The sequence below is a fragment of the Lacerta agilis genome, chromosome Z, assembly GCF_009819535.1.
Source record: "Lacerta agilis isolate rLacAgi1 chromosome Z, rLacAgi1.pri, whole genome shotgun sequence".
NCBI lineage: Eukaryota > Metazoa > Chordata > Lepidosauria > Squamata > Lacertidae > Lacerta > Lacerta agilis.
Window position 1 is genome coordinate 42614473 of NC_046331.1, and position 25677 is coordinate 42640149.

The 25677-nt window shown below is 45.2% G+C and overlaps 1 protein-coding gene across 3 annotated transcripts in view; it reads left to right on the forward strand.

The window, feature by feature from the left end:
- The window catches only part of FGF13 (fibroblast growth factor 13), a 219264-nt gene that overhangs the window by 170429 nt on the left and 23158 nt on the right, over positions 1–25677 (forward strand). For 2 of the 3 annotated variants that reach the window (XM_033137060.1, XM_033137062.1), the window contains 2 exons: positions 15691–15801; positions 23424–23527. In XM_033137060.1, coding sequence (XP_032992951.1) covers positions 15691–15801; positions 23424–23527 — 215 coding nt within the window. Of the gene's footprint in view, positions 1–8751; positions 9129–15690; positions 15802–23423; positions 23528–25677 lie in introns of those variants that run through there. The other variant, XM_033137061.1, reaches the window with a different exon arrangement.

Below are 25677 nucleotides of genomic sequence, written 5' to 3' on the forward strand. Positions count from 1 at the left end.
ACCTACGTATGATTATGTGCCACAGCTGCAATCCTATCACAGCAGGACATGTTCAAATAAATGTGCATATTATTAATAATAATAATAATAATAATAATAATAATAATTTCTGGCCTTTGCTTCAGAACACGACTCAAGGCAGCTTACAGATAAAAATACAAAAATATTAGGTTCCATGTCAGGATAGTTTATATGAATGTTGCTTAGCAGTCATGGGATAGCTTCTCCTCTTCAGGGGTTGATTCACTGGTGCAGCCGGGTAATTTTAGACTTCAGATTTAATGGTTTGGTGCAGGGGGATTATCCATTTGTTCACTGATTGCAAAATGTAGTAAGCCTCTGCTTGAGGGCCCTCCTCCCTCATCTGCTGAGTGGGGCTCTGGACTTCCATCCTAAAATCCTCCCCTGACAACCCTCCTAGGTTTATTTGCATGGCTCTGCATCAAAGTTACTGGAACTACCGGTATGTTAGTGCGAGTTGTGAATTGTGGCTTCCAGGTAGGGAGAGAAAACAGATTCTGTTTGCATTTAGAGGCAAGCCTACCACATTCACACTTTCGAAAAGAACATGTGAAAGTGAGGCATCCTTCAAAATCTGCACTTCACCGAATTTTGCAGTGCAGTTCTCTTGAGGTCTTTAAAGAGTCATAGTCTCAACACTGTTGCTCATGTTCTGGTCTCTGTAGCTGATGGTTATGCCTAATCATAACAGACCCATATACTTCAGGGCAGAACAAAACACCAGAAGACAACATAGCAACCATTAAAACTAATGGCACAATGTGCAGAGGTGTCATGCTGTGACATGGCAACATACAAACCATGATTCTATCGTTCTGCTGAATGTCTAGTAGTACTGAAATTGCAGGTAGACATTAGACCTTCAAAGCAAATTTTGTGAATGTTTCAGCAATATTGCCAGTAGTGTATGTGAAAAGGGTCTAGGAGTCTTAGTAAACCACTAGTTTGAGATGAGTCAACAGTGTGATGCAGCAGCAAGAAAAACTAATGCTTTTCTAGTTGCATCAACAGATGTCTAGAGTGCAGATTAAGGGAAATAATACTCCTGTTCTATTCTGCCTTGGTCAGACCCCAGCTGGAGTACTGTGTTCAGTTCTGGGCACCACAATTTAAGGATACTGACAAACTGGAAGGTGTGCAGAGGAGGGTGACCAAGATGAATAAGGGTCTGGAAACCAAGCCTGATGGTGAATGGTAGGGTTAGGTATTTTTAGAAAAGACAAGACTGAGAGGAATTGTGATAGGCATCTCCCAATATCTAATGGAATATGGAGCAAACTTTTTTTTACTCCTGCTCTGGAGGGTAGGACTCAAACCAATGGATTCAAGCTCCAAGAAAGGAGATTCTGAATAAACAAAAGAAGAGGAGGAGGAGGAGGAGTTTGGATTTGATATCCTGCTTTATCACTACCCGAAGGAGTCTCATAGCAGCTAACATTCTCCTTTCCCTTCCTCCCCCACAACAAACACTCTGTGAGGTGAGTGGGGCTGAGAGACTTCAAAGAAGTGTGACTAGCCCAAGGTCACCCAGCAGCTGCATGTGGAGGAGCGGAGACGTGAACCCGGTTCACCAGATTATGAGTCTACCGCTCTTAACCACTACACCACACTTTCTGACCGTAAGAGCTGTTCAACAGTAGAACAGTCTCCCTCGGGAGGTGGTGGACTCTCCTTCCTTGGTGCTTTGTAAGCAGAGGTTGGATGGCCATTTGTCATGGATGAGATTCCCGCATTGCAGGTGTTTGAACTAGATGATGCTTGGGGTAAGGTTACCAGATTTTTTTCAATGAATCCAGGGATACTTCTCAACTTCAATTGATTTTGTATGGGGACTGATTTGTAAATCTGGGGACTGTCCCTGGGAAATGGGGGTGTCTGGTAACCTTAGCTTGGGGTCTCTTCCAACTCTACAATTCTGTTTCTGTGGTTCATGCATTTGAAATCAAAAGGCAAATTTGGAATGTGAAAAGAAAACAAAGGATGAAAGGTTGCATAATATCTTCCTAGTGAAGGATGGGGGGCTTTTTGATCCCCAGATGTTGTTGGACTTCAGCTTCCATCATTTCTGACCATTGGCCATGCTGGCTGGTGCTGATGGAAGCTGCAGTTGAACAACATCAGGAGGACCTTGGAAGCTCCTCATCCCCGGCCTAAGAGCTTGTTGTTCTCCTAACCCAAAGTTGTTTAGTTGTGGTTATGGGTTTTGCTTATAAGGGAGGAGGCACAGGGGAAGTATTACAAACTGCTTGTGTGTGTGTGTGTGTGTGTGTGTGTGTCTGTCTGTCTGTCTGTCTGTCTGTGTGTGTGTAAGAGTTGCATTGTGTTTTGTGCATAGAGTTTCAACCACAATATTACAGTGAGGCCATTGTCCATGCAGAGTTTAATGCATCAGAATGCATTTAGTCTTCCTCCATTCCAGCTATAGATTCCACTGCTAAAACCTCAGATTGATGGCATCATCTGAAAACAACTTTTCTGTCCTATTTTTTAGGAAGAGATAAACGCAACACTGCTTTTCAAAAATGATCGTAATAAATGTTCATCCTCTTAATTCCCGTTGACAAACTACCAATGAGCTTCTGGCTTGAATGTGAAAGGGAAGTCAATGAGGAGTTGTTTTCTTGTGTTGGATAAGCACACTGTAAAATAACCTAAGATGCCTTTTTTTCTTATTTTGACATTCACAAGGTAGCACAGAGGCAACAAAGTACTTGTATGTTGTCCTTGGTGGCCAATGTACCTGTTCTCTTTTGCTAAACAGAAATGCATTATTGTTGTCACTGTTGTTATATAGCATGTGAACCGAAGCTCTAAATCTCATTTAACTCCAGATTTAATATGGCCATCTGCAGTCTGAGGATATTGCTGGCCTACCTGATAGGGACATTGTAAGGATTGCTCAACGATGTATGTGAAGTGCTTAAACATCTGAAAGCACTCTATAATAACTGGGGGGGGGGTCCTCAGGCCCAGGGGCTAAGGCCAAGCCCCTCATCAGCATCCTTGAGTGCTGTTGCCTGCCTGGAATATGTTCTTGAACAGTCACCCCATCTACACCATGCATTTAATGCAGCATCATAGCAAATAAAAAACTCATGGGAACTGTAGCTTGTTATGGTTGTTGGGGCATGTTGGGTTCCACTCTTCCCCTCACAGAGCTACAGTTCCCAAAGTGTCCAAGGAAGAGAGATTGGGTGGTAACTCACTCTGAGAACTGTAGCTGTATGCAGGGCATTAAAAAAAGTAAAGGGACCCCTGACCATTAGATCCAGTCATGTCCAACTCTGGGGTTGTGGCGCTCATCTCGCTTTACTGGCCGAGGGAGCTGGCATACAACTTCCAGGTCATGTGGCCAGCATGACTAAGCTGCTTCTGGTGAACCAGAGCAGCGCACAGAAATGCCGTTTACCTTCCTGCCGGAGCAGTACCTTTTTATCTACTTGCACTTTTGACATGCTTTTGAACTGCTAGGTGGGCAGGAGCTGGGACCGAGCAACGGGAGCTCACCCTGTTGTGGGGATTCGAACTGCCAACCTTCTGATCAGCAAGCCCTAGGCTCTGTGGTTTAACCCACAGCGCCACCCGTGTCCCTATGCAGGGCATAGGGGTCTCCTAACAAAACTTAACAAACTACAGTTTCCAGTATTCTCAGGGGGGGGGGAGCCATGCCTATTTAAAGTGGCATGTTTCTTATTTAAAGGGATAGTGCAGATGGGACATGTGATAATTAATGTCTCTTGGTTCCTAACAACCCACACATCTCCTGCACCTACCCGCACCCAGCCTATTGCAACTCCTGGTGCTGAATAATCCCAAACAAACTTTGTAAAGTTTAGAATGGCTAGCAATTTAATTGGGAACTGTGGGTGACCCTGAAAGCAAAAGAGAAGTCCCTCTGTGAACAGCATGTTCCTAGTGAGGCTGTCATTTAGTGAAACAGCCATGTCTGTAATATTAGGCTGAATTAACCACACTTCATTTTATCCATGCAAAGAGAAATACGGGAACGGTTTTGGCATTATGCTCTTACACTGTCATTTGGCAGCCTTGCAAATGTAGCATTGATGATTCCTGGGCTACTGCCAGTGGGGAGGGATCTTGGCATCTTGAAATGCATCTCTTTAATTGCCATGCATGACAGCCAGGGACTCTCGTACACTGCTTTCATGTTACCATGAGGTACTAAGCGACTCTCCAAGGGGCTCGCCCCTTTGAAGCCTGTTCTTTCTTTCTTTCTTTCTTTCTTTCTTTCTTTCTTTCTTTCTTTCTTTCTTTCTTTCTTTCTTTCTTATTTAGCTAGCAAATGTATATACCGTACCACTTAACAATTTTTAAAAAGTCGGGTAAAACAAAGTGTACAATATAAAATAACTATCTAAATAGTTCAGGATAAAGCAAATGACACATTCCAGCCATACAAAAGTCAGTGTGTGTATACATGAACACACACATGCACACAAATACCCCTCTCTATCATTCAAACAGTCAAGCAAGAAGCATTTGCATAGTTCAAGGGCACAGACCAGTCAGGCAAAAGCACTGAGGGAGGGTGCAGAGCAGGCTGATGAAGGATGTCTCCTAGGGTGAGGGAGTGTGGCTTTCGGTGTGTCCTGGGTGGCACATATGGCTCCCAGACTAGGGGCTTCCCACCCCTGTTGTAAATTATGGTATTTTAACTGTTTTCTCCACTGCCTTGGGCTTATTATGGAGTGAGTGTGGTATACAGTATAAGCATAATAAAATAATTTTTAAAACATCTCCCCAAAACACCATTGCCACTGAAATATACTCAGGTGTGAATTTCATGCTCTTTATTCAGCTCATAGTAGCAGTGAATGAATCTTTCCCCAAAACGTCTGCTACATATACATTATTTACACAATGGGCCCCACGTGATTGGCTAATTCTGGGATACTCTTGTAGGCCAATCAGGTTGCGGATTCACTTCCTCTAGGATCCTGATTGGCTGCTCTTGCAGGCCAATCAGGTTGCTGATTCACTTCCACCTGGAGCTGGATTGGGTGGCTCCTGTAGACCAATCAGACTGCTGCATTCTGGATCCTATTGTTCTAGGATTCAGCTCAGTACATAACAACCACTTTGTCTCTTTGAAGCCACCAATTTGTTGAATTTTGAATCAAGGTCTTGCACTGATGTGCTCATGATCCTGTTTAGTCCCACAATAAACCTGAGGTCAGTTAAGCTAAAAAAGATTGTAGCTGTCCAAGGAATCAACTTGTCTGACCAGGGACTGGAATCTGGACCCATTTTGTCCCTAACCTCTAGCCATTATAACACACTGGCTGTCAGAGGAGTCTAGGTGAGCAGTTGGTTTTACCAATGTAAGCTTAACCCTGGGCATTATGCATGAAATGACATAGACCTATGGACAAGTCTTGGATTTTGCAGAGTGATTTTCAGTTGCCTGTGTGTAAAAACTGGAGAAAAGTGCCTAGCTTTTGATCGCAAACCAATATTCTTTCTTAATAACACCACTGAACTACATATTTGATTGCTGCAACATGTCTGAAGATGGTTTGGAAACTTCAGCAGGTGCAAAATTTGATGGCCACTTTGCTCACTGGGGCAAGATGAGTTGAGCATATTACACTGATGCTGGCCTGACTGCACAGGCTGCCAATTAGTTCCCAGGCCCAATTCAAAGTGCGGGTTTTGACCTTTAAGCCTTAAATGGCTCAGGATCGCAATATGTCAAGGACCGCCTCTCCCCATATGAACCAACCCTAACCCTGTCATCTGAAGCCCTTTTTCATGTGCCTTCTCCACACACACACACACACACACACACATATATATATGGGGTGGACTGTTGTTGTAACTATTTCTATGATTGTCTTTCATTATTATGCTATGTAAATTATCTCTTTAATGTCTTTGGATAAGGGGCAGTATATAAATTGAATTAACAACAACAATTTGCACTTTGGCAGTACCATCTGCAAGCCATGATACAATCACTGTTTCCATTCTCAGGATGGTGTGGGTAGGCAGGCTCTGCATTTGAATTGCTCCCCTCTGATGTGCCTGGACCTTCACTGAAGATCTCCAAAACTTACTCTGTACTTTCCATCTAGGATATTTTTATTTTTATTATTATTGCATTTGTATTCCACCTTTCCTCCAAAGGAACTCAAGGTGGTATACATAGTTCTCGCCTCCCTGTTCTTTCCTCACAACAACCCTGTGAGGTAGGTCAGGCTGAGAGATGGTGGCTGGCCCAAAGTCACCCAGACGGCTTCATTACCGAAGTGGGATTTGAAAGTTGATCTCCAAGGTCCTTGTCTGACACTCTGACAACTTCACTGGTTCCCTGAAGATGGCAGAAGAAATTTCTGAGAAAGAAGAAAGGAGTGGCTGTTGATCATAACAGAGGCTTGTCGCAACGGTGGCATGAGAAGGGAGATGATGACTGAGACTACTACAGATGAATCAATTCACTTTTACCTGTCTCAATTGCTCTTCGTAATTTGGGTCCCAGTTACCATCACACAAGTTTCTGCTTGGCAATGCATGCATCATAGTATCTTGTAGTTTTAGATAAAGTGGCTGAGTCTCCTTCACTGGATGTTTTTAAACAGAGGTTGGATGACCATCTGTCAAGGATTCTTTAGCTGTGGTTCCTGCATTGCAGGGGGTTGGACTGGATGACGCTTGGGGTCCCTTCCAACTCTATGATTCTTTGATTCTTTCTGTATTTACTGTCCTGGTATGTGCATACTTTGTCCAGTGTTCACAGCATCACAGGATCAGTAGTCTTGAAGCCCTACAACCAACTCTGTGTATTTGCCTTTGATGACATCTCAGGAGATGACTTGGCAAGAAGGGCTTAGCTGTTTGAGAGGACACAGATGTAGTGAGGAAGTCAAACACTCATTAATGTGCTTATGGCAAGAAAGCCCATTTCCTCGTTCTGGATGAACATGCGGCTGATTGGTCAAAAGCACGACAGCCAGCTGTTTTTAGATCAGTGTTCTGATTTCTCAGAAGAACCACACACTTCAATCCAGATTCTGTTGTTTGAACATTTCGATGAAAATTTTTGCCTGGCTTCTCTGCATTCAAGATATCACTAAGGGTTTATTTTAAACTGCCCCTGTTTGCTACCAGGCTAATATTTGGAAATGGAAAGCAAGGCCACTTTTCACATGTTGGAATGGGGAAGCAAGTCAGTTCTGCAGGTGTACAGAGAAAACCCAAAAGCAAAATTGGAGAGGCAAAAGGTCTCTGCTTACTAGGAGCTTATAATCATCCCCTCACCCAAATCATGGTGCAGGCAACAAGCAGTTTGGGGAAAAGCCTCCCTGAGGAACTAGCTCCTTGCCCCTTCTTAAAACCCAGAAGGACCCGGATTGGTTTCCTTTCCTGGGGCACTGCAACCAGTTCTTTTATCACTGTGTTCTGAGGTGAGGGCATGTGGATAAATTTGGGTGCATATTTTGGGGGGTTTGCCAACCCACCATCCTTCTTCTTAATTTTTTTTAATGGTCTACTGGCTTCGGTGGGAGGCCTTGATTCCTTAATGCCTTGCTGGTGTGAGCTTCCCCACGGGATGAGAACGAGAAAAATGCAAGTGCAGGATTCAGAGGTGGACCGTTTGCTCCGAGCCAACCGCTGAGTCCTCCTTCTGCTCCTTTCCCCCTGGACATCCATCGCCTCCCAAGCGTGCCCGCCTGTCGGGTTTCTCACGACGCGTGCCCCCGCCCCCACCTTTCCCTTGCCACTCGGCATCCTAGCTCCTCGAAGTTCTTTCTAACGCAAGTCACGTCTGTTTGGGTGTCTGCTGCCTCTTTCCCCACCGAGAGGCGCTTCTTGCTTAGAGGGGCCGTCCTCGCCCCCTCCCCCCCCCCGCCTCTTTACCTACCCAGGGAGACAGCAGCCTCCTCTATCCACAGCTGCGTCTGCCTCCAAGCTGCTTCGCCCCCTCCCCTTCTTCTTGTGCTTCATCCTCCTCCTCGGCTCCCTTCGCTCTTAGTCCGATTTCTGCATTTGCTGAAAAGGAGGGGGTTGCTGAGCTGTGCTGCTGAGGGGCTCTGCTGCGTCGCCGTGCGGCTCCTGGCAAAGAGAGCGCAGCCTCGGTTAGTCCTGCTGCTGCCTTTTTTTGCAGGTGCTGCTGTCGAAGGAAAACCCAGCTTCTCTCACCCGCACCCCCTCCCCATCTTCCATCCGAAAACACGCCAAAGCCAGGAGGAGGATTTGGGAGATGCTGCGGCTACCGCTCCAGGTTTGAGGAGAGCCCGTGCCAATCCGCTGGCGCTCCCGGAGGGACCCGGACAGCCCCGCACGCAGCAGCAGCTTGGAGAACTTACTGAAGAAGACGCCACAACTGGTGCCCACATTTCCAAGAAGGGAACGAACAGCAGCCCGGGAGCTCCCCGTGCCTCCCTCTTTCTTTCCACCTCCAGTTCCTAAAAGGGTGACTGCTTTGCCAGTGGTCGAAAGAAAGGGGAAAGGGGACGAAGCTTCGGCGCGAGGCGCCGTCGGGGCCCGACAGCGCCAATGCTGCGCCAAGGGAGCATTTGGAGACGTCGAGGGACCTGTTGGCTTCCTCTCTTCGCTGAGTGGGCAGGCAACTTTTCATTCCGGGGCCAAGTTTGAGAAGGATTCTTTTCCACCCCTTTCCCTCTACTCTACCCACAGGAAGGGATCGGGACTGGGCGGCACAGTCGGGGCAGCTCCCCAAACCAAAAGGCGCGCCGACGCACCCATCCCCGCGTGGCCCCCAACAGGCGGCTGCCCCACCTCTCTTGCGAGGCGGGAGGTGGCCTGGCCTCCTGTCACGCCAGGCCTCGCTTCATTTATTAATTTTTTCCCGAGGGGAGGCGAGAGCAGCATGCTGGGGGCTCCCCCCGCAGGCAGCCCCCGCAACCCCGACGTCTGACCCTCCAGGGTGGCGGCTATGGCAGCAGCCATCGCCAGCTCCCTGATCCGACAGAAGAGGCAAGCGAGGGAGCGGGAGAAGTCCAACGCCTGCAAATGTGTCAGCAGCCCCAGCAAGACCAAGACCAGCTGTGCCGACAAGAAGAAGCTCAGCGTCTTCTCCAGGGTCAAGCTCTTCGGCTCCAAGAAAAGGCGGAGGAGGAAACCAGGTGGGCTGGTCGCTGGTGGGGGAGGCGAGGGGTGGCAGGCTTGCTCCGGGTTGGGGGGAGATGGACCGGTTCCTGGGTGAGGAACTGCACCCCTGCGGAAACCAGGATGGGCTGTTTGGTTTCCTGCCCTGCTGTAGGCTTTCTTGTAAGGCATCTGATAGGCCACTGCGATTGGAGGGTTCTGGACTAGTTGGACCTCTGGTCTTCTGTCCTGATGCTCCTATCACTGGGGAGAGGCGAGCTCTGTTAGTTGTGATGGGTCTTTGGACTCTGGTGTCTAATGCCCCTTGTGGGAAGGCTCAGAGGTACAGCATTTGCTTGGCAGGCAGAAGGTCCCAGGTTCAATCCCTGGCATCTCCAGGTAGGGCTGGGAATGTCCCCTGCCTGAAACCCTAGAGAGCCACTGCTGGTCAGTGTGGACAATACTGAGCTAGATGGATCCAGTGGTCTGCCTTGGTATAAAGGCAGCTCCATGTGTCAGAATATTGTTGAATGTGTTAGGGAGGGCTATTGTTTGGATGTCACCCTGCTTCTGGGCCTTTTGGAGGCATCTGCCTAGCTCTTGTTAGGAGATGGAAGCTGGATCATCAGTCTGCAACAAGAGGGCTTTTCTTCCGTTCTTATTAAACACAAGTTAGACCCTCCATGTACAAGAGCAGAATGCCTCTGAATATCAGGTGCTGAGGAGCAAGAGCAGGAGAGGACTCTTGCCTTCACTCCCTTGCTTCACGGCTTTCCCATAAGTGTCTGACTGGCCACTGTGGGAAACGGGATGCTGAGTTAGATGGACCCTTTTGCTGTGGTCCTGCAGGGTTCTCTGCAGAGGACCAACACCAGACATTCTGATTTTCCTACTGGGGTGAAAAGGGGGAGATGTGAGCAAATGCTGTAGGAGCCTATGCAGCTGCCTTATATGAGAGGCAGACATTAGTCCATCCATTCCAGTCATCTCTGCTCTGATTTATCTCCCTCTGGGCTGAGAATGCCAAGGAGTGAGTTGGGGACCTTCAACCCAGGCTGCGCTACTGCAACCCCACCCCAGCGTGGATCGAAACCATCTTCATATGTGGCCATTGGGGCTTGTGACCTGCATGCTCAGGAGGCAACAAATGGTGGTTTTTTGTTTTTTGTTTAAAGAAAATGTATATTTGCAACAGTTCCTGATTAGTTGCAGCCCTTTGTAGTGTGGGAAGGACTATGGCTCAGTGGTGGAATCTCTGCTTTGCATGCAGAAGGTCCCAGGTTCAATCCCTGGCATCTTCAAATAGGTCTGGAGAGACTCCCTGTCTAAAACCCTGAAAAAAATGCTGCCAGTCAGTGTAGACAGTACTAAGCTAGATGGGCCAGTGTTCTGACTCAGTGTAAGCCAGTTTCCTATGTTCCTTTAATGGAGCAGGATGCAAGTGTTGGCTGGTTGCATGGGGCCTCTTAGCACATTGTCTGGCCTGGACCTTCCATGGCTCTTCTGTGGTTGGATGTGTGGAGTGTAACAGCTGGGTGTTGACCACAATATTGAAAACAAACCTCCATATTCAAAGGTGGTATACCTCTGAGTATCAGAAACCAGTGACAAATGAGCTTCCCGTAACATATGAAAGCAGTCCTAAGAGACCAATTTTAACACCAAGCATGCAGGCTGAGATGTGAATGGAAGTTGGTTGGCACATCTCTGCTTTCCTGATCCATGTATCCGGAGAGAAATGTGGCAACTGACACATGACCAGCTGAGCATGATGCTGTTCCATACAGTAAAACATAATGGGTGATGGAGCCAATGGAAAGCCAAGCATTCAAATACCAATGGTAATAATTAGTTACCCAAATCCACCTTTTTTGTTGTGGTAACACCTTTAAAAACACCTCCCGAAAGAATATTTGGAACTGTAGTTTAAGGGTGCTGGGAACTGTAGCTGCAGTTCCCAGGATTCTTTGTTTTTTTGTGAGCAGGGGGGGGGGACTTATTTTAAATATATGGTGTATACACAGCCTTGGTTGCATTTGCATTCTGCCCTTCCTCTGAGGAGCTCAGGGGTGGGCATCAGCCCAGCCTCATTTTATCCTTACGACAGCCCTGTGAAGTACTCTGGACTGAGGGGGGTGACTGGCTCAGATCACCCAGTAAGCTTCACAGATGAGTGGGGATTTGAACCTGGATCTCCTTGCTCTAAGTTCGGGACTCTGTTCATTCCACTGCTCTGACTTCTCTTTGATTTCCAGTGCTTTCAACGCCCCAGTCCCTGATCTCCCTCTTTTTCCTTTCACATTGCTCTGCCTCAGATCTTCAGCCCCTTTCTTTCTTTCCTCCTTTTCTTATGCTTACTAAAGGACTTCTTGTTATGCCTTCTGAGCATCTTGCACACTCACTAATATAGACAGGCACCAGTTCCTTTCCCACACTTCTGTCCTTATGATTTCCTATGCTTGTTTCCATTCCTAAGTTCCTGTGCATTTACGACAATGGCTGATTTCAGTTTCTTATGGAGGTTTTTTTTAATTTTCTACACACACAAAGGAATCGGCATGCCAAGAATGTGTCTCTCTTTGTGCACCCAACACCATGGACACAATGCTGAACGGCATCTTCTGCCTCTGCCTTGTTCATGTACCATCCTGGATTTCTCTGCTGTTCCAGATTTCTGCACTCACTTGATATGTATGTTTGCGCATCAGCAACATAAGAAGCCACCTGGGTCCACGTAGCTCAGCATTGTCTACACTGACTGGCAGTGGCTCTCCAGGTTTTCAGGCAGGGGATATTCCATCCCAGCCCAAGCTGAAGATGCCGGGGATTGAACCTGGGACTTTCTGAATGCAGATACAATGGTACCTCTAGTTATGAACTTAATTCATTCTGGAGGTCTGTTCTTAACCTGAAACTGTTCTTAACTAGAGGCGTGCTTTCGCTAATGGAGCCTCTTGCTGCCGCTGCGCTACCGGCACACAATTTCCATTCTCATCCTGGGGCAAAGTTCTCAACTCGAGGTAACTCTTCCAGGTTAGTGGCGTTTGTAACCAGAAGCGTTTGTAACCTGAGGTGTTTGTAACTCGAGGTACCTCTGAGCCTTTCCTCATTTGCCTAGATCAGGAGTAGTCAACCTTTTTATACCTTCCATCCACCAGTGCTCGATGGAAGGAGGATTCAGCCTACCGCCCACCTAGAATCCTGAAATGCCCACTAGTGGGCGGTAGGGGGCCAGGTTGACAACCCCTGGCCTAGATGGTAGATGGATCATAGGAGAAAGTAAAACCATTAGCCCATCTAGCACAGTATTGTCTACACTGGCAGACAGTGGCTGTCCTGGGTTTCAGGCAGGAACCCTACCTGGAGATTGAACCTGGGACCTTCTGCATGCAAAGCAGATGCTCTGCCACAGAGCTATGGCCCTTCGCCACCCCCGACCTCAATCACTGGTGACTTACTCAGAAAATGCACACATGCAGTTTGGCTTATAGGTTCCATTTATTTCCAGACACAACCCTGTCATCTGTATACATGAATGATCTTCCCATATTTCATACACCCCCTGCATACCAACTCAGGATATGTTACATGAGGATGGAGTTGTGAGGGATGGAGAGATAACCTTACTCTGGTTGTGTTTATGCATCATTGTTGCACCCCACATTTTCATGTGAATCTGTCTTATTCCTAGCCACCCACTACCTATGCCCAAGTACTTCAGGGCCACGCATATGCCCATTGTGGACTGAGCTGGCTCAGTTGGTAGAACATGGGACTCTTAATCTTGGGGTTGTGGGTTCGAGCCTCATGTTGGGCAAAAGATTCCTGCATTGCAGGGGGTTGGACTAGAGGATCCTCATGGTACCTTCCAACTCTGCAGTTCCATGATTCTGTGATTCTAGGTGGTATTATCCCACTTTATCCTCTCAACAACAACTCTGTAAGGTTGGTTTGCCTCAGATAGTGCTTTGGTGGAGCTCTCTCTTTTCCAAGGCTGCCCACTCTATCACTAGTCTCCCTTTGCAAATCTGTAAATATGCTCCAGGCTGCTGTTGTCACCAGTACTTTCCTATCACTCTTTTGTAAGGTTGGTCTTCTGTATAAAATGTGTGAGACAAGGGATGCACCTGGGTGGATGGGGAGGAATGAGCAAGCATCTAAATGCTCTAGAAGGTTTAGGAAAGGGGAATGAGCCAATTCCCTCGCCTCTGGTTTTACTTTACCAATAAATAAATAAATAAAACACCAAACTCGCAACCATTAAATATTCCAGTTGTTCTTAACCAGCTGAAGAACTAAGAGTTGTTTCATGCACTGCATAGCTATTATCCCTGGGTTAACTGTGCTCACTTGGCCAGGAGCTGTGACACTCTCTGCTGCAAGGAACTTGTACAAGACATGTATTTGCAAACACACGTCTTAACTTCATATGCTGCATTTCTTGTGTATGTGTGTTTACAGACACATATTTTGTGTACACATATGCTTTTTTTAAAAAAAAAAAGTGAAGAGACCTGAAGTGACAGGCTGTAAATGGAAGTAAAGGGTCGTTCTTGTTAACAGCATTTTGGGCCAACAATCAGCAATCCAGTTTGCGGTGGGTCTAATAACTATGAGCCATTTCAAATGTTACACAGCAACAAGGGATGAGCAAGCATGTAAATGTTCTAGCGTATTTTGGAAACGGGAATTAGCAAATCCCCGCTCCCTGGTTCTGCTTTGCTAAATCTTCCAAACCTGTAAAATCTTCCATTAAGTAGTGGCTGATGAGAAGTGGTAGCAAAACCTGGTTGGTGCATGTATGACGTGTGTGTTTTCAACCCCATTTGTCATCGCAGTACATCGCATTTCTAGAGGTATGCTTCCAAAAAACAAAAAATTCCAAAGGTCACTTAGATGCAACCTAAAAGAGGAACATGATGGACAATGAGGCCCTAAATAAGCTTGACAGCATTACCAGGTTGGTCTGCTTTGCTAATGTTGTGAGGTTTTTGGCGAGTATTATGATTTGGGAAGCAGTGTGCATCCCACTTGATCGAGATGGGAACAGTTTCTTTACTGTGGCTGGAGGTGGACACCAATACTGTGGCTGGAGGTTGACACCTCTCACTGGTTCACTGCAGAGGTCCCAAACTAACTAAAACTGATGAAGCCAGACAAATCCCCAGGCACAGATCCCCATATCTATGGCACAGGTGTTTGTTGACCCTTTCTGGAAAGAAACGTGCCATTCATGAGGCTGCATTTCCTTGTGTCACAAGTCATTCTTCAGTCAAGTTCCTCTGATGCTCTAACTGAGCCTTACGGTCTCATTTACTAACCATCAAGATGGCAAGGATGTTGTTGTACCCATGTGTTTCAGAAATGTTCATATGTCTGTTTAGCTGCATAGCAGGCTCCAGATGGAGGCATGGGTGTGCATTTGCTGGGCTCCCTAATCCCAGACAAGGGGCACTCTGCTCTAGCCAGGGGCACCTGAGAAGGTGGGGGACAGAAGTCAGAGGGTTCTTGATGCCGAAATCCTGGAGGATGGTGTAGACTTTCCAGTGAATCACCCAACTGTGGCACATGCTGACATTTGCACATGGATGCTGACAATGCCAGATGAATGTCTGGGGAACATTCAAAGACAAATGACAGATTTCCCTACTTTTTGGATACAGACAGATCCCTTTTCTTTCTTTCTTTCTTTCTTTCTTTCTTTCTTTCTTTCTTTCTTTCTTTCTTCTTTCCTTCTCTCTCTCTTTCTTTCTTCACTATAAGATTCCAGGGTAGGTTACAGGAATGTAAAAATACAACATTCAACCCAGTTTAAACAATTTAAAGAACTTGTTGTTGTTGTTGTTAGAAGAATGTAAAACTTTGGATAGTGTATCCTTGGTGTTTTTGGACATTATCAACATTTGTCTGGAATCACAATACTCGCCAAATTCCAGATATTCACTGTATGGTATTCTGTCTGTCTCTTTCTCTCACTGTCACACACACACACACACACAAACACACACACCCCATTTGAAACCAAGTAAAAGCATAATTTGGGTTCAATTCTGCTGTGTTGTTGCTTACACTTACCCTCTTTCCTATTACCTTCCTCTAACATATATTTTAGTACTTCTGTCTCTTGATGCCCAATCGTTAATTGGAACTGCAGTCGTACTAACTATACCTCTCCGCTTGGTTCTTGGTTAGCACACGTCCTCTCGTTTTAAGAAGTGTTTTTCCTTTCTCTCCTCTCTTTTTATTCTACTGCTGATGAATCTCAATCTCATTAAAAAGCAGGATCTTTTCCTTGCCAACACATTTCTAATCTTAATAGCAATCAGATCTAGCTCCTTCAGCCACGTAACATACTGCTGGTATTTTGATCCACTGGCACAAGATTTGTGTTTTAAAACCACCTGCATTTCTTACCCCAAGTCAGTGGTGACCACCAATGCTCCAGTTGCTGACTTGTTTTGGTAATCTCATAAATAGCTTCTAGCTTGGGTGTTTTTCTCTGGAAAAATGAGGCATGTCCTTTTTGTTCACCAAAAGCATATGCAATGTCAGTTTCAGAATTGAACTTTTAATCTTTTCCACTTGTTTGTTTTCTTACAGAACCACAGCTTAAAGGCATTGTAACAAAACTGTACAGCCGGCAAGGGTATCACTTGCAGCTACAAGCAGATGGAACTATCGATGGCACTAAAGAGGAAGAGAGTACCTACAGTGAGTATTCACCTTGGAAATGGTTTGTTTGTGCAGTCTACAAGTCCATATGAATGGCTTTTTAAAAAAACCAAAAAAAAACCCCAAATCTAATGGCTATTTTGCAGGTAGCATGTGGCAGATGGAACCAAGGCGGCATTATTATTGTCTGTGTGTTTGCTGTTCAACCTTCTGTAGAAAAACACTTGAATGTTAGATGAACCAGTGGAGGCAGTGGTGGCTTCTGAAAAACCTGTCCAAATGTTATCTCCATAGAGATCTGGAGGGTTTCATCACTTTGCTTTGGATCTCATTAGGTTTTTGTTCTCCATCCAGAGTAAGTTTTCTCACCCCCTCATTTTGCCTGAAATAAATCCAAGCCATTGCTTATCCAAAAGTACCAGAAACAAATGATCCCACCAAGAACTGTGGGGGAGAGGGTGAAGAAACCAGCCCACTTCATTAAATTTGCATGTTCCACACTCTGGTGATAGACCTCAGATTGATTCTGCTTTCAGTCTTTCTTCTCTATCTTCAGATTTGGAATTGTGTAGTTTAGTCAGATGAAAATATCCAGTGGAAAAATGTTTTTCCTTACACAAATATGTCCATAAACCTTTGAATCATTTGTTTGTTGGAGGGTGGGAGTTATCCCAGCACAGCTTTCCTTCAGGAGTCTGTGTCCATGACAATTATTTTAAAAAACCACACACATTATTTTTTAATTATTTATTTAATTTCTATACCACCCTATACCCAAAGGTCTCAAAGTTCAAGAACATAGTTCTTGCAGAGATGGCAGCTGTAGAAAAGCTGAATGCACAGTGATCTGGAAGAGAGCCTCCTTTTTTGTTTTTTGTTTTTGTTTATAGGTTCTCCTCCTCTTCCATGATTTACCCACTCTTCACCCTAAGGTCCCAGGGTGGGCCACAATCATTCAAAATACAACATTAAATGCAATTTAAAACAAATTGCAACCACAATAACTGGGTGGGTCCTAATAATACACATCACAAGTGTCAAAACTTTTGAAGTATTCAAGTCCATGTAAGTGGTTCATCCACTTCAGCATTCAGACTTTTGATCATGACCAACCAGTAAGGTACTGTGTGTGTCAGGGGGGGGGGGATTTTTTTATTTTGCTTTTATTGTGTTCTGTATTTTTATGTTTTTATATTGCAAACTGCCCTGTGATCATTGAAGGGTGGTATAGAATGAATGAATGAATGAATGAAATGCCTTCTTTCAAGCACACCTTGCGATCTTCCTCAGAGATTCTTCCCTAGGTTTTCCTTGCCAAAGGCAAGTGATTTCTAGGGAGGGGGTCTTGTTAGTAGTGGTACCTCATGGGTGGAATGGCCTCCCCAGAAAGGTTCACCTGGCACCCAGGCCATGACATTGCTAGTCACCAAGCTTCTTCTCCTCCCATGCCTTTTCCATTATGATCTGTCAAACAATTGTCTTTTTCTGCCACGTTATTGGGTTTTAAGGTGGATTTAATTGTTGGGGGGACTTGGTTTTCTGCTAACTTTAGGTGGCTTTCTTTTCCTGGACTTTTTCTTTGTGGGATGATGATTATTATTATTATTATTATTAAAAACATTGTGGGTTTTTTAAATAAAAAATAGTGTTTTTATTGCAAAATGTATTTTCATTTTAGTCTTGGTTTTAAATGGCCCAGAAAGCTTGGTTGAATAGGTTGTATAGAAATGCAATAAATAAAATAATGCTCCAAGGTGGTGAACAAGCAGGGTGTGACAGCAACATCACAACTCAGCTGTTGTTCTGCTTTTGCCTAACTCGGGTAGTCAGTCACAACTAGATCTGTCCACCATGAATCGGTTGCAAGAAACATAGGGAGCTGCTTAATATCAAGTTGGCCATCTAGCTGAGTGTTGTCTACATTGGACTGGCAGCGACTGCCCAGATTTTTATTCAGGGAGCCTTTCTATCTCTCTACCTGGAGATGCTGGGGACTGAACCATTTATTATTCAGCGCAAATGAAGCTTCTCCTGTTATCTTGCGCTTTGTTAAAGGGAGAGAGTTCACCCAATCAGTGTTGAAACTCTGAGACCCAAAGGGCTGCATGGACTTCCCTGCCCATGCTTTGCTCCTCAGGGAGCTGCCTCCCAAGTGGCCGCCCCTTCTCTGCACATTTGAAGGTGAAACAACTAGACCAGATCTTCGTGTTCCACATTAAGCAAAATCTTATATGGTTGGAAATAAATGGGGGAGGGGCAAAGGGTGCTGCTGTCACAGCCAGTCCCAGATAAGGAAGAAGCAGAACCTGATAGTTAACTACTTATTGGCAAGATAAACACTTACAGCAGCTTCCACAGTGCTTTAGATAAACATGCACACATGCTTCTAGATTCTAGGCAGTGGTCCATAGGCCTGAGTCCTGTGGTGCAGCTGCAGCAACAGGAGAGCCCCTTCCCTATTCTATATACCTTCCTCTGATGGGTTGTGTGCCTGCAACTTGAGACTTCTCCCCTCCTGGTTCTAGGACACAGTGTGGCAGGGGAAGGTGGGGAATCTACTAGCCCACCCCTCACCTGGACCATCCCTTCTTCCTCTGCCACATCCTGCATGCCTCAGACTCCCTAAATTCTCCCTTCCCCCATGGCTCCTGCCTTGCAGGTGACATGACACCCTAGAAAATTGCTGGTCCCATCTCCTGGGTCACTCCCCTGGTCGCCTGGCTCCACCAGCTCTGCCAACCCCTAACATCTGTTATCTAGGTTTTACTCGTATTCACTTCCATTTATTGCACGGATGGAGAGCCTCTGGCTCTGCAAATGTTGCTGAACCACAACTCCCATCAGCCCCAGCACGCATGGCCCATGGCCAGGAATGGTGGGGGTTGTAGCATGTGGAAGGGCCCAAGTTTCTTCACACCTTCTCTATTGCTTATGCCACACTTTTCCTTCCAAAGTGAAGCCCAATGCAGCTAACAGCAAACAACCCACCCAAAACAAAACATTGGACTAATATTTTAACCAAAAAAGAAGTATATATCAAAATTCAGAGCAATTCAAAGCCACACTCATAAGAAAAAAATACAGTAAATTGAATGAATCTATATGAATGAATTGTTTTGACGTAAGTTCTGGTCTCAACAGAAGCAAGGGAGGTACCATGGACAGCTCCATCCATGGCTCAGGATGAAGAACGCAGCATCAGAACACAGCTTAGATGTTGCTTCAGCAACAGCTACTCATAGGCCGAGCCTTTTATAGGAGTTGCAGCTCTGTCTCAATAGATACTTGTGGCTTCTTTAATTTAAGAAGCCCAAGCCTTCTCCAACAGTTGTTTGCTTGGGTGGAGTAAGGAGACTCTGCTTGCCCAGGGCCTTCTAAGATAAAGTCTTCTGAGTCAGAGGGTGGAGAGATGAGTACTGGCTGTTAGGGCTTCTCTGGTGCAAGCCTCACACTGATGATCCCTCTCCCTCTACTCTGAGTCCCCAGCCTCATCTCCTGAAGAAAAGTAGCTTGGCTCCAGGATGGTGATCCCTCCCCCAATAACAAAGGTCCTCCTTCTGGACTCACTCCATGCCCCCTTGCTTAGTTTCATTTATGATGGGAGCTGTTTCTCCTTGTGATGATCCCATGCTACTGGGAAGTGCATTTGAATATTCTTCCATTCAGCCACTCCAAATTTCTCCACCCTCATATGTGTGATGGATGAGGCAGATGGATTGTGGGTAGGCCCCTAGACACTTCTCTTAGCGGTCTAAATCTGGTGGCTGCTAAATGCTCATAGTAGCCAAAGAAAGAATCATGAGTGGTACCAAATACGCTGCGTATAACAAAATGTGTTCATTTTCAATGGACCCTTTTACCGCTAGCATAAATAATTGGATTCTCTGTTGGGAAGACAAGTTTATGTGAAGACCACATAATAAATGGCTGCCAAAAAACAAAAACATAACCATTCCCCCCCAAAGCTCTGAAATTATGATACTACAGAAGATATTGTGGCCACTCCTCATGTAGAAACTTTTTGTAACCTCCTTCTCATTGCTATTAGAAACTAGCAAAAATAGCCATGATAATGACAGTGGGGTAGAGATATTGCCAAAAAGAGGTCTTATGAGAATGGTATACTCCCATGGTGGGTTCCTATCTATGCAGCTCCTTCCCCCACCCTAGAAAACCACTGACCTATAGAAGTAATTTTCAGCCAACCTCTTGTATGGGCTTTTATAGATGGCCCCTTAGTTAACCTTGAGAAAGCTGGTTTCAACCTTTAATCATAGCCCAGTGGTATTAAAGCAGTCAATTTCAGTGTCTTATTTCTCTAATCTTAAACTGAGCTCACCACATTTCCACATCAATTTGTGCATGGGTGGAGGTTGTGGGGGAGGGAGAAGACCTCACCAAAGCATGGCCAGTTTCCCCGACACACTCAGCACAAGGATGGCCGGGGGGGCAGTTGCGCAGAGGGTGATGACCATGGGGACTTTGGGGTTTCTGTGTGCACACATTTGTCCCATGTCCAGTACCCAGCCTCTCCTGGGACTGCAGGCAGGGGCATAGGAAGGGGAGTGAGGGGTGTGTGGGCCACCCCGTCCTGAAGGGGGGTGACATTGGGCATGGGCCCCCTATCTACCACTCCCCCAAGCCCAGCAAGCCTACGGTGAGCTCCCTCTTCCCCCAGCTCACTGTAGGCTTGGGAGTCGTGGGGGGGGTGCCCCCCGTGCTGAGAATGGCCCCCAGGGAGGATCACACAGCCACACCAAGATCGGGCCCCGGGGAGGATCATGCAGCATGCCGATTGGCCCGTGGGTGGATCACACCACCCCTTGGGCAGATTGTCCCCGCCCCCAGGAGCATTGTATGTGTGCCGCCCCGGGTGCCAGAACACCCAGCTCCGCCACTGACCGCAAGGAAAGACTTCTGTCTGTGACTGAAAAGCTGCTGCCAGTCAGTGCAGATAACACTGAGCTAGATAAGCTAGATATACTGACTCAGTATAATGCAGTTTTCTGGGTGCCTGTATCTGGTTTCTATTCACAGCACTTGGCTCTTTGGAAGAACCGGTGGATGACTGATACCTGGCTGCACCGGAAAGTTTTATTGTATCCAACTCATGGCTTATGTATTTTAACAAAATGTATTCTAACAACTGATAAATAATAATTGATTTTGTGTTAGCTTTAGTGGCTGATACTGCCTATCTTCTACCAAAGCTGAAATGTCATTATAATGTCAGCATTATTGAAACGAACTGTTGCAGAATTGGGTCATTTGTTTGGATTGCTGTATTATTATGTTTTGAAATGAATTGGTTGTAGGCTGTTGCTGCAAGGGAGATGCTTTGATATGTATTGCTGTTATTGACTTGTCGTCTAAGGCGTTCCTAAGTGCTGGAAAGACCTGGGGTGCAGACCCAAATCTGCAAAAAATTGCACCTGCTGATTTATATGGGTAGATGCAGATCTAGGTCAACTTTCGAAGAGAAACAAACAAGCAAGTGCTGCCTTTTGCTGCCAGGTGTTCCTTGAGCTGCAGAGTGCCAGCTGAGTTTTCTGAGTCCCGTTCACTCTGTGTGGTCTGTCTATGCACAACACACAGAATATTAGTATGGACATTTGGGTTCTTTTTTTATAAAAAACAAAAACCTGTTGATTGTATCTGTATTTTAGAATTGTTATTTTGCCTGCTGCCTTTCAAAGTCTGCCTCTTGCTCTTTAAAAATAATTATGTTCTATATGGTTTTATGTAAACAGCTTAGACAATTTGCTTATTTATGATAAGCGGTATATACATTTTGCTAAACGGACTGTTGCATATGTATGTACTGAAACCAAAGCAAGGACCATCCGAAATCTAACATCTCTTTTGATTGCTCACTGACCCTCTCACACATACACATCTATATCCTGTATGGGCCATATTTGATAAGTGAGTGGGGCTGACCACCTGTCAATCACCTTCCATCACAATGAAGTCAGATGCTGCGTTGCTTTGAAGCCCCGGCAACCAACTGGTCATTGGGACTGCCTCTGGGACTTCCAAAGGTGGCATGCAACGTTCTCCTCCCCTGCATTTTAGTTATTTCCCCCCTATTTTATTTGATTTCCTATCCATACTTTACACAGGGTGGGTTGCAACCATGACAAACTAGGCAATTATGCAACAAATCTATCCCCACCACAGCCCTTTGAGATTGGTTAGGCTGAAAGACTGTGACCGGCTGCTGGCATCCCAGGCCCTGGTCCAATGCTCTAACCTCAGGAGGGGAGGCATGAACACAGATTGGCAGGGTACCTACCGACTAGATGAAGGATCAACCATCCTCGAAATTCATGTAATCATATGCCTATCAGTGGCTATTCAACAACAACAACAAACAGAGGAGGAGTTCATCATGTGTAAGTAACAAAGGAAGAATTTGCAGGAACCCAAGTGAGACTGAAATGATATCAAAAATAATGATTTAAACATGAACAACTCCTCTTGCAAACATATGTGGGTATATGCTTATTTTATTTATTTATTATTTAGCAGGATTGATGCTACACCTGATCGTAGGAAAACCTCTAAGGAATATTGAAATTATAGATAAAAACACTTAAAACAATTAAAAACCTTTAAAGATAATAACAAGTTTGTTTTTTTAAGGAAAAAGATTAAAGCACAACAGCTCAATGTACCTGGATAGGCTCACCTGAACAAGAATAGTTTTAGGAGGTGCCAAAACAGTGCAGCAAAGCTGCCTATCTGATGTGAATAGGCAGGGAGTTCCACAAATTGATTCCTTGCAAGTACAGAGCAAGTATAGTTTTGTATTGGTAACAGTGCCAGTTCCGCAGATCAAAATGATTCAGTGGGCACATATAGGGTAGATTCATCCCACATTTTGTATAAAATACAAAATGATAAAATATAAATTCACCAAATAAGAAAAAACGGTGTTCTCTGTGATACAGATAACTAATTGATAATAATTGATAAGATGTCCAGGATTATATCTCAGGTTACGCTACTTGTGAATAATTCTCCAATTTGATTTTGAAGCAACATGAAGTGAAGTTTAATCTTGAGCTCTCACCCTTAATTATCTGTATTGCTTGGAGAACTTCATTGATTTTCACACAGTGGTTATATTTTGGAGAATTTGTATTTTGTAATTTTGCATTTGACACATGCATTCCCAAGTGTTTGCATGTATAATTGTTCATGTTCAAATAATCGTCCTTTCTGACATCATTTCATTGTCACTTGGGGCTCCTGCACCTTTGTCTCTTGCTACCTATCAGTGGGGCTATTTGCCGCGATGGAGATGCAGAACCTCCATGGAAACAATTTTCTAAGGAGCGACAGTGACAAGAGAGTTTCCTTAAGGGCTTCCTGTAGGCATCTGTTTGGTTGCTGTTGGACACAGGAGGCTTGGATATATGGATCCATGAAATGATCTTATCCGTTGGGGTTCTTCCCCCACCCCCAAGGGAGTTGATTAGCTTATGTTTGCTCCTTTGTAAAGGGTGTGTGTGGATGCCCTGACGTGCTACTTCGCTTTAAAAAAGGAAGGAGCTCATATTAAATATTCACAAAATGTCTCTTTCAATGAAAGATCTGAAGTTGTTGCTGAAATTTGGAGAGGTTAACTTCCTTCCTTCTTTCTTCTTCCTTCCTAGCTTTGTTTAACCTCATACCTGTGGGTTTACGAGTGGTGGCAATTCAAGGCGTCCAAACAAAACTGTACTTAGCCATGAACAGTGAAGGATACTTGTACACATCGGTAAGTGTCTACTGCATTCCACACTCTTGGTATATTTATCCTGTCTTGTGTGTGTCAGAAACCCAGGCCCCTGAAACAATGCTCTTTGGAAGTGGTTTATTGAAGCGTGCGTCTCTGCTCAGTGTAAAAACGGGGGTGGGGTGGGGGGGGGCTTTGCAGAACTGCAGCTGAATCCTTTGCCTGGCACCTTATGTAAACCCTCTTACATTTCCCATGCTAAGTTTGGATAACTGGCAGGGAACTGCACAGGGGAACTGCATAACTCAAAAGAGAGGTGCTTTCTGTTTTTAAGGCTGTTACGATGTTGCTAAGCAGACTACTAAAAATGTTTATTGGCTAATGGATCTGCACACCCCCCCCCCAAAAAAAAACCCCACCAAGGGCATCCATTATTTATTTATTTGAATTTATATGCCACTTTTTATTCAAAGATCCCAGGGCTGAGCACTACATTAAGAACATAATTTATGCAATACAATAATTAAAAAAATAATCATAATAAGTCACCGTCCCCAACATTATGTCTGAGACCTTTTCATAAGAACGGAAGAAGTGTCTGGCTGCTGGATCTGTCCAATTACCCAACTAGTCCAGCATCCTGTTCTCACAGTGGCTGATCAGATGCTCCAGGGATGCGAGTGGCACTATGGTCTAAACCACTGAGCCTCTTGGGCTTGCCGATCAGAAGGTTGGTGGTTCGAATCCCCGTGATGGGGTGAGCTCCCATTGCTCTGTCCCAGCTCCTGCCAACCTAGCAGTTCGAAAACATGCCAGTGCAAGTAGATAAATAGGTACCACTGTGCAGGGCCGGATTTAGTTTTGAGGAGGGCCCAATTTTTTCCTTTAAAATTTTTGGGGACCTCCAAGAGAGTGGGGCCCAAGCTATAGCTTGTTTAGCTTATATGTAAATCTGGCACTGCCACTGTGGCGGGAAGGCAAATGGCATTTCTGTGCGCTCTGGTTTCCGTCATGGTGTCCCATTGCACCAGAAGCTGCTGGCCACATGACCCGGAAAGCTGCCTGTGAACAAACACCAGCTCCCTTACCTGAAAGTGAGATGAGCGCCATGACCCCATAAGTCGCTTTTGACTGGACATAACCGTCCAGGGGTCCTTTACCTTTACCAGGGAAGTCCATGAGCAGAACGTGAGCACCTCAGTCTCAGGCTAGAAGTAACAGGCATTTTGAGAGTGGTTACGTTTAACATCAAGGTCCAGGTTCGTCTGTGGAAGGCAAGCTAGTTTATTACAGAATCTGGTTATGCGGCCATATGCCAAATTCGGAGGTGGGGGTTAGGGGTGAACAGACTAGCATTCTGTTATTGTTCTGACTTTCTGATATTTCTTGGGTTCTGATGTGTTTGAATTCCGTCAGGAATAAATGTTTTTGTAATGTTGGCATTTGGATTCTGAACATATGTCCTCAGTGCAATACTTAATAATAATACAAAAAAAACTGTATTTGCATGGAAAAACAGAGAAAAGTGACTTTTATTGTTGCTAGTTTCTTTAAGCCTGATTTTTAAAAGCAATGAATCTCCAAAAAAGAGAGCCTGCAATCACAGAGCCAAGTAATCCTAAACAGCTATTAAAAACATAAATTTATAAATATATGCCAAATGCCATGACAAAACCCTTGAAATATGCCTCAAGAAAAAACACAGGTTACAGCATTTAGAGTTCAGTGCCAGTAAGCGTACCCCATGAAGTGGAACCTCAAGGGGGGGCTGGGGGTCCTGCAGATGTGGATTTCTTCTACGTCATCCACGAAAAGAGTTTTTCCTAGACAATGACAGTTTTCTTTCTCAAGCTCTGGGAGGAAGACCCTTCATCGCCTACAGACAGCCACCCAATCTTAAACAACTCCTCACCCACAATAATACAACAACCAGACTTAACATGGACACTGGTACCAGAGCCTGCAATAAACCCAGATGCCATTTTTTGCTGCCACATACACCCGGACAACACCATTACTGGCCCCAACATCAAACATACCATCTCAGGACTATTTAATTGGTATCTGAAAAAGTGTGCATGCAATCAAATGCCAACAGTGCCCTTCAGCTCTCTATATTGGCCAAAAAGGCCAAACCCTAAGCCAAAGGATAAATGGACACAAATCTGACATCAGGAATCACAAGACAGAGA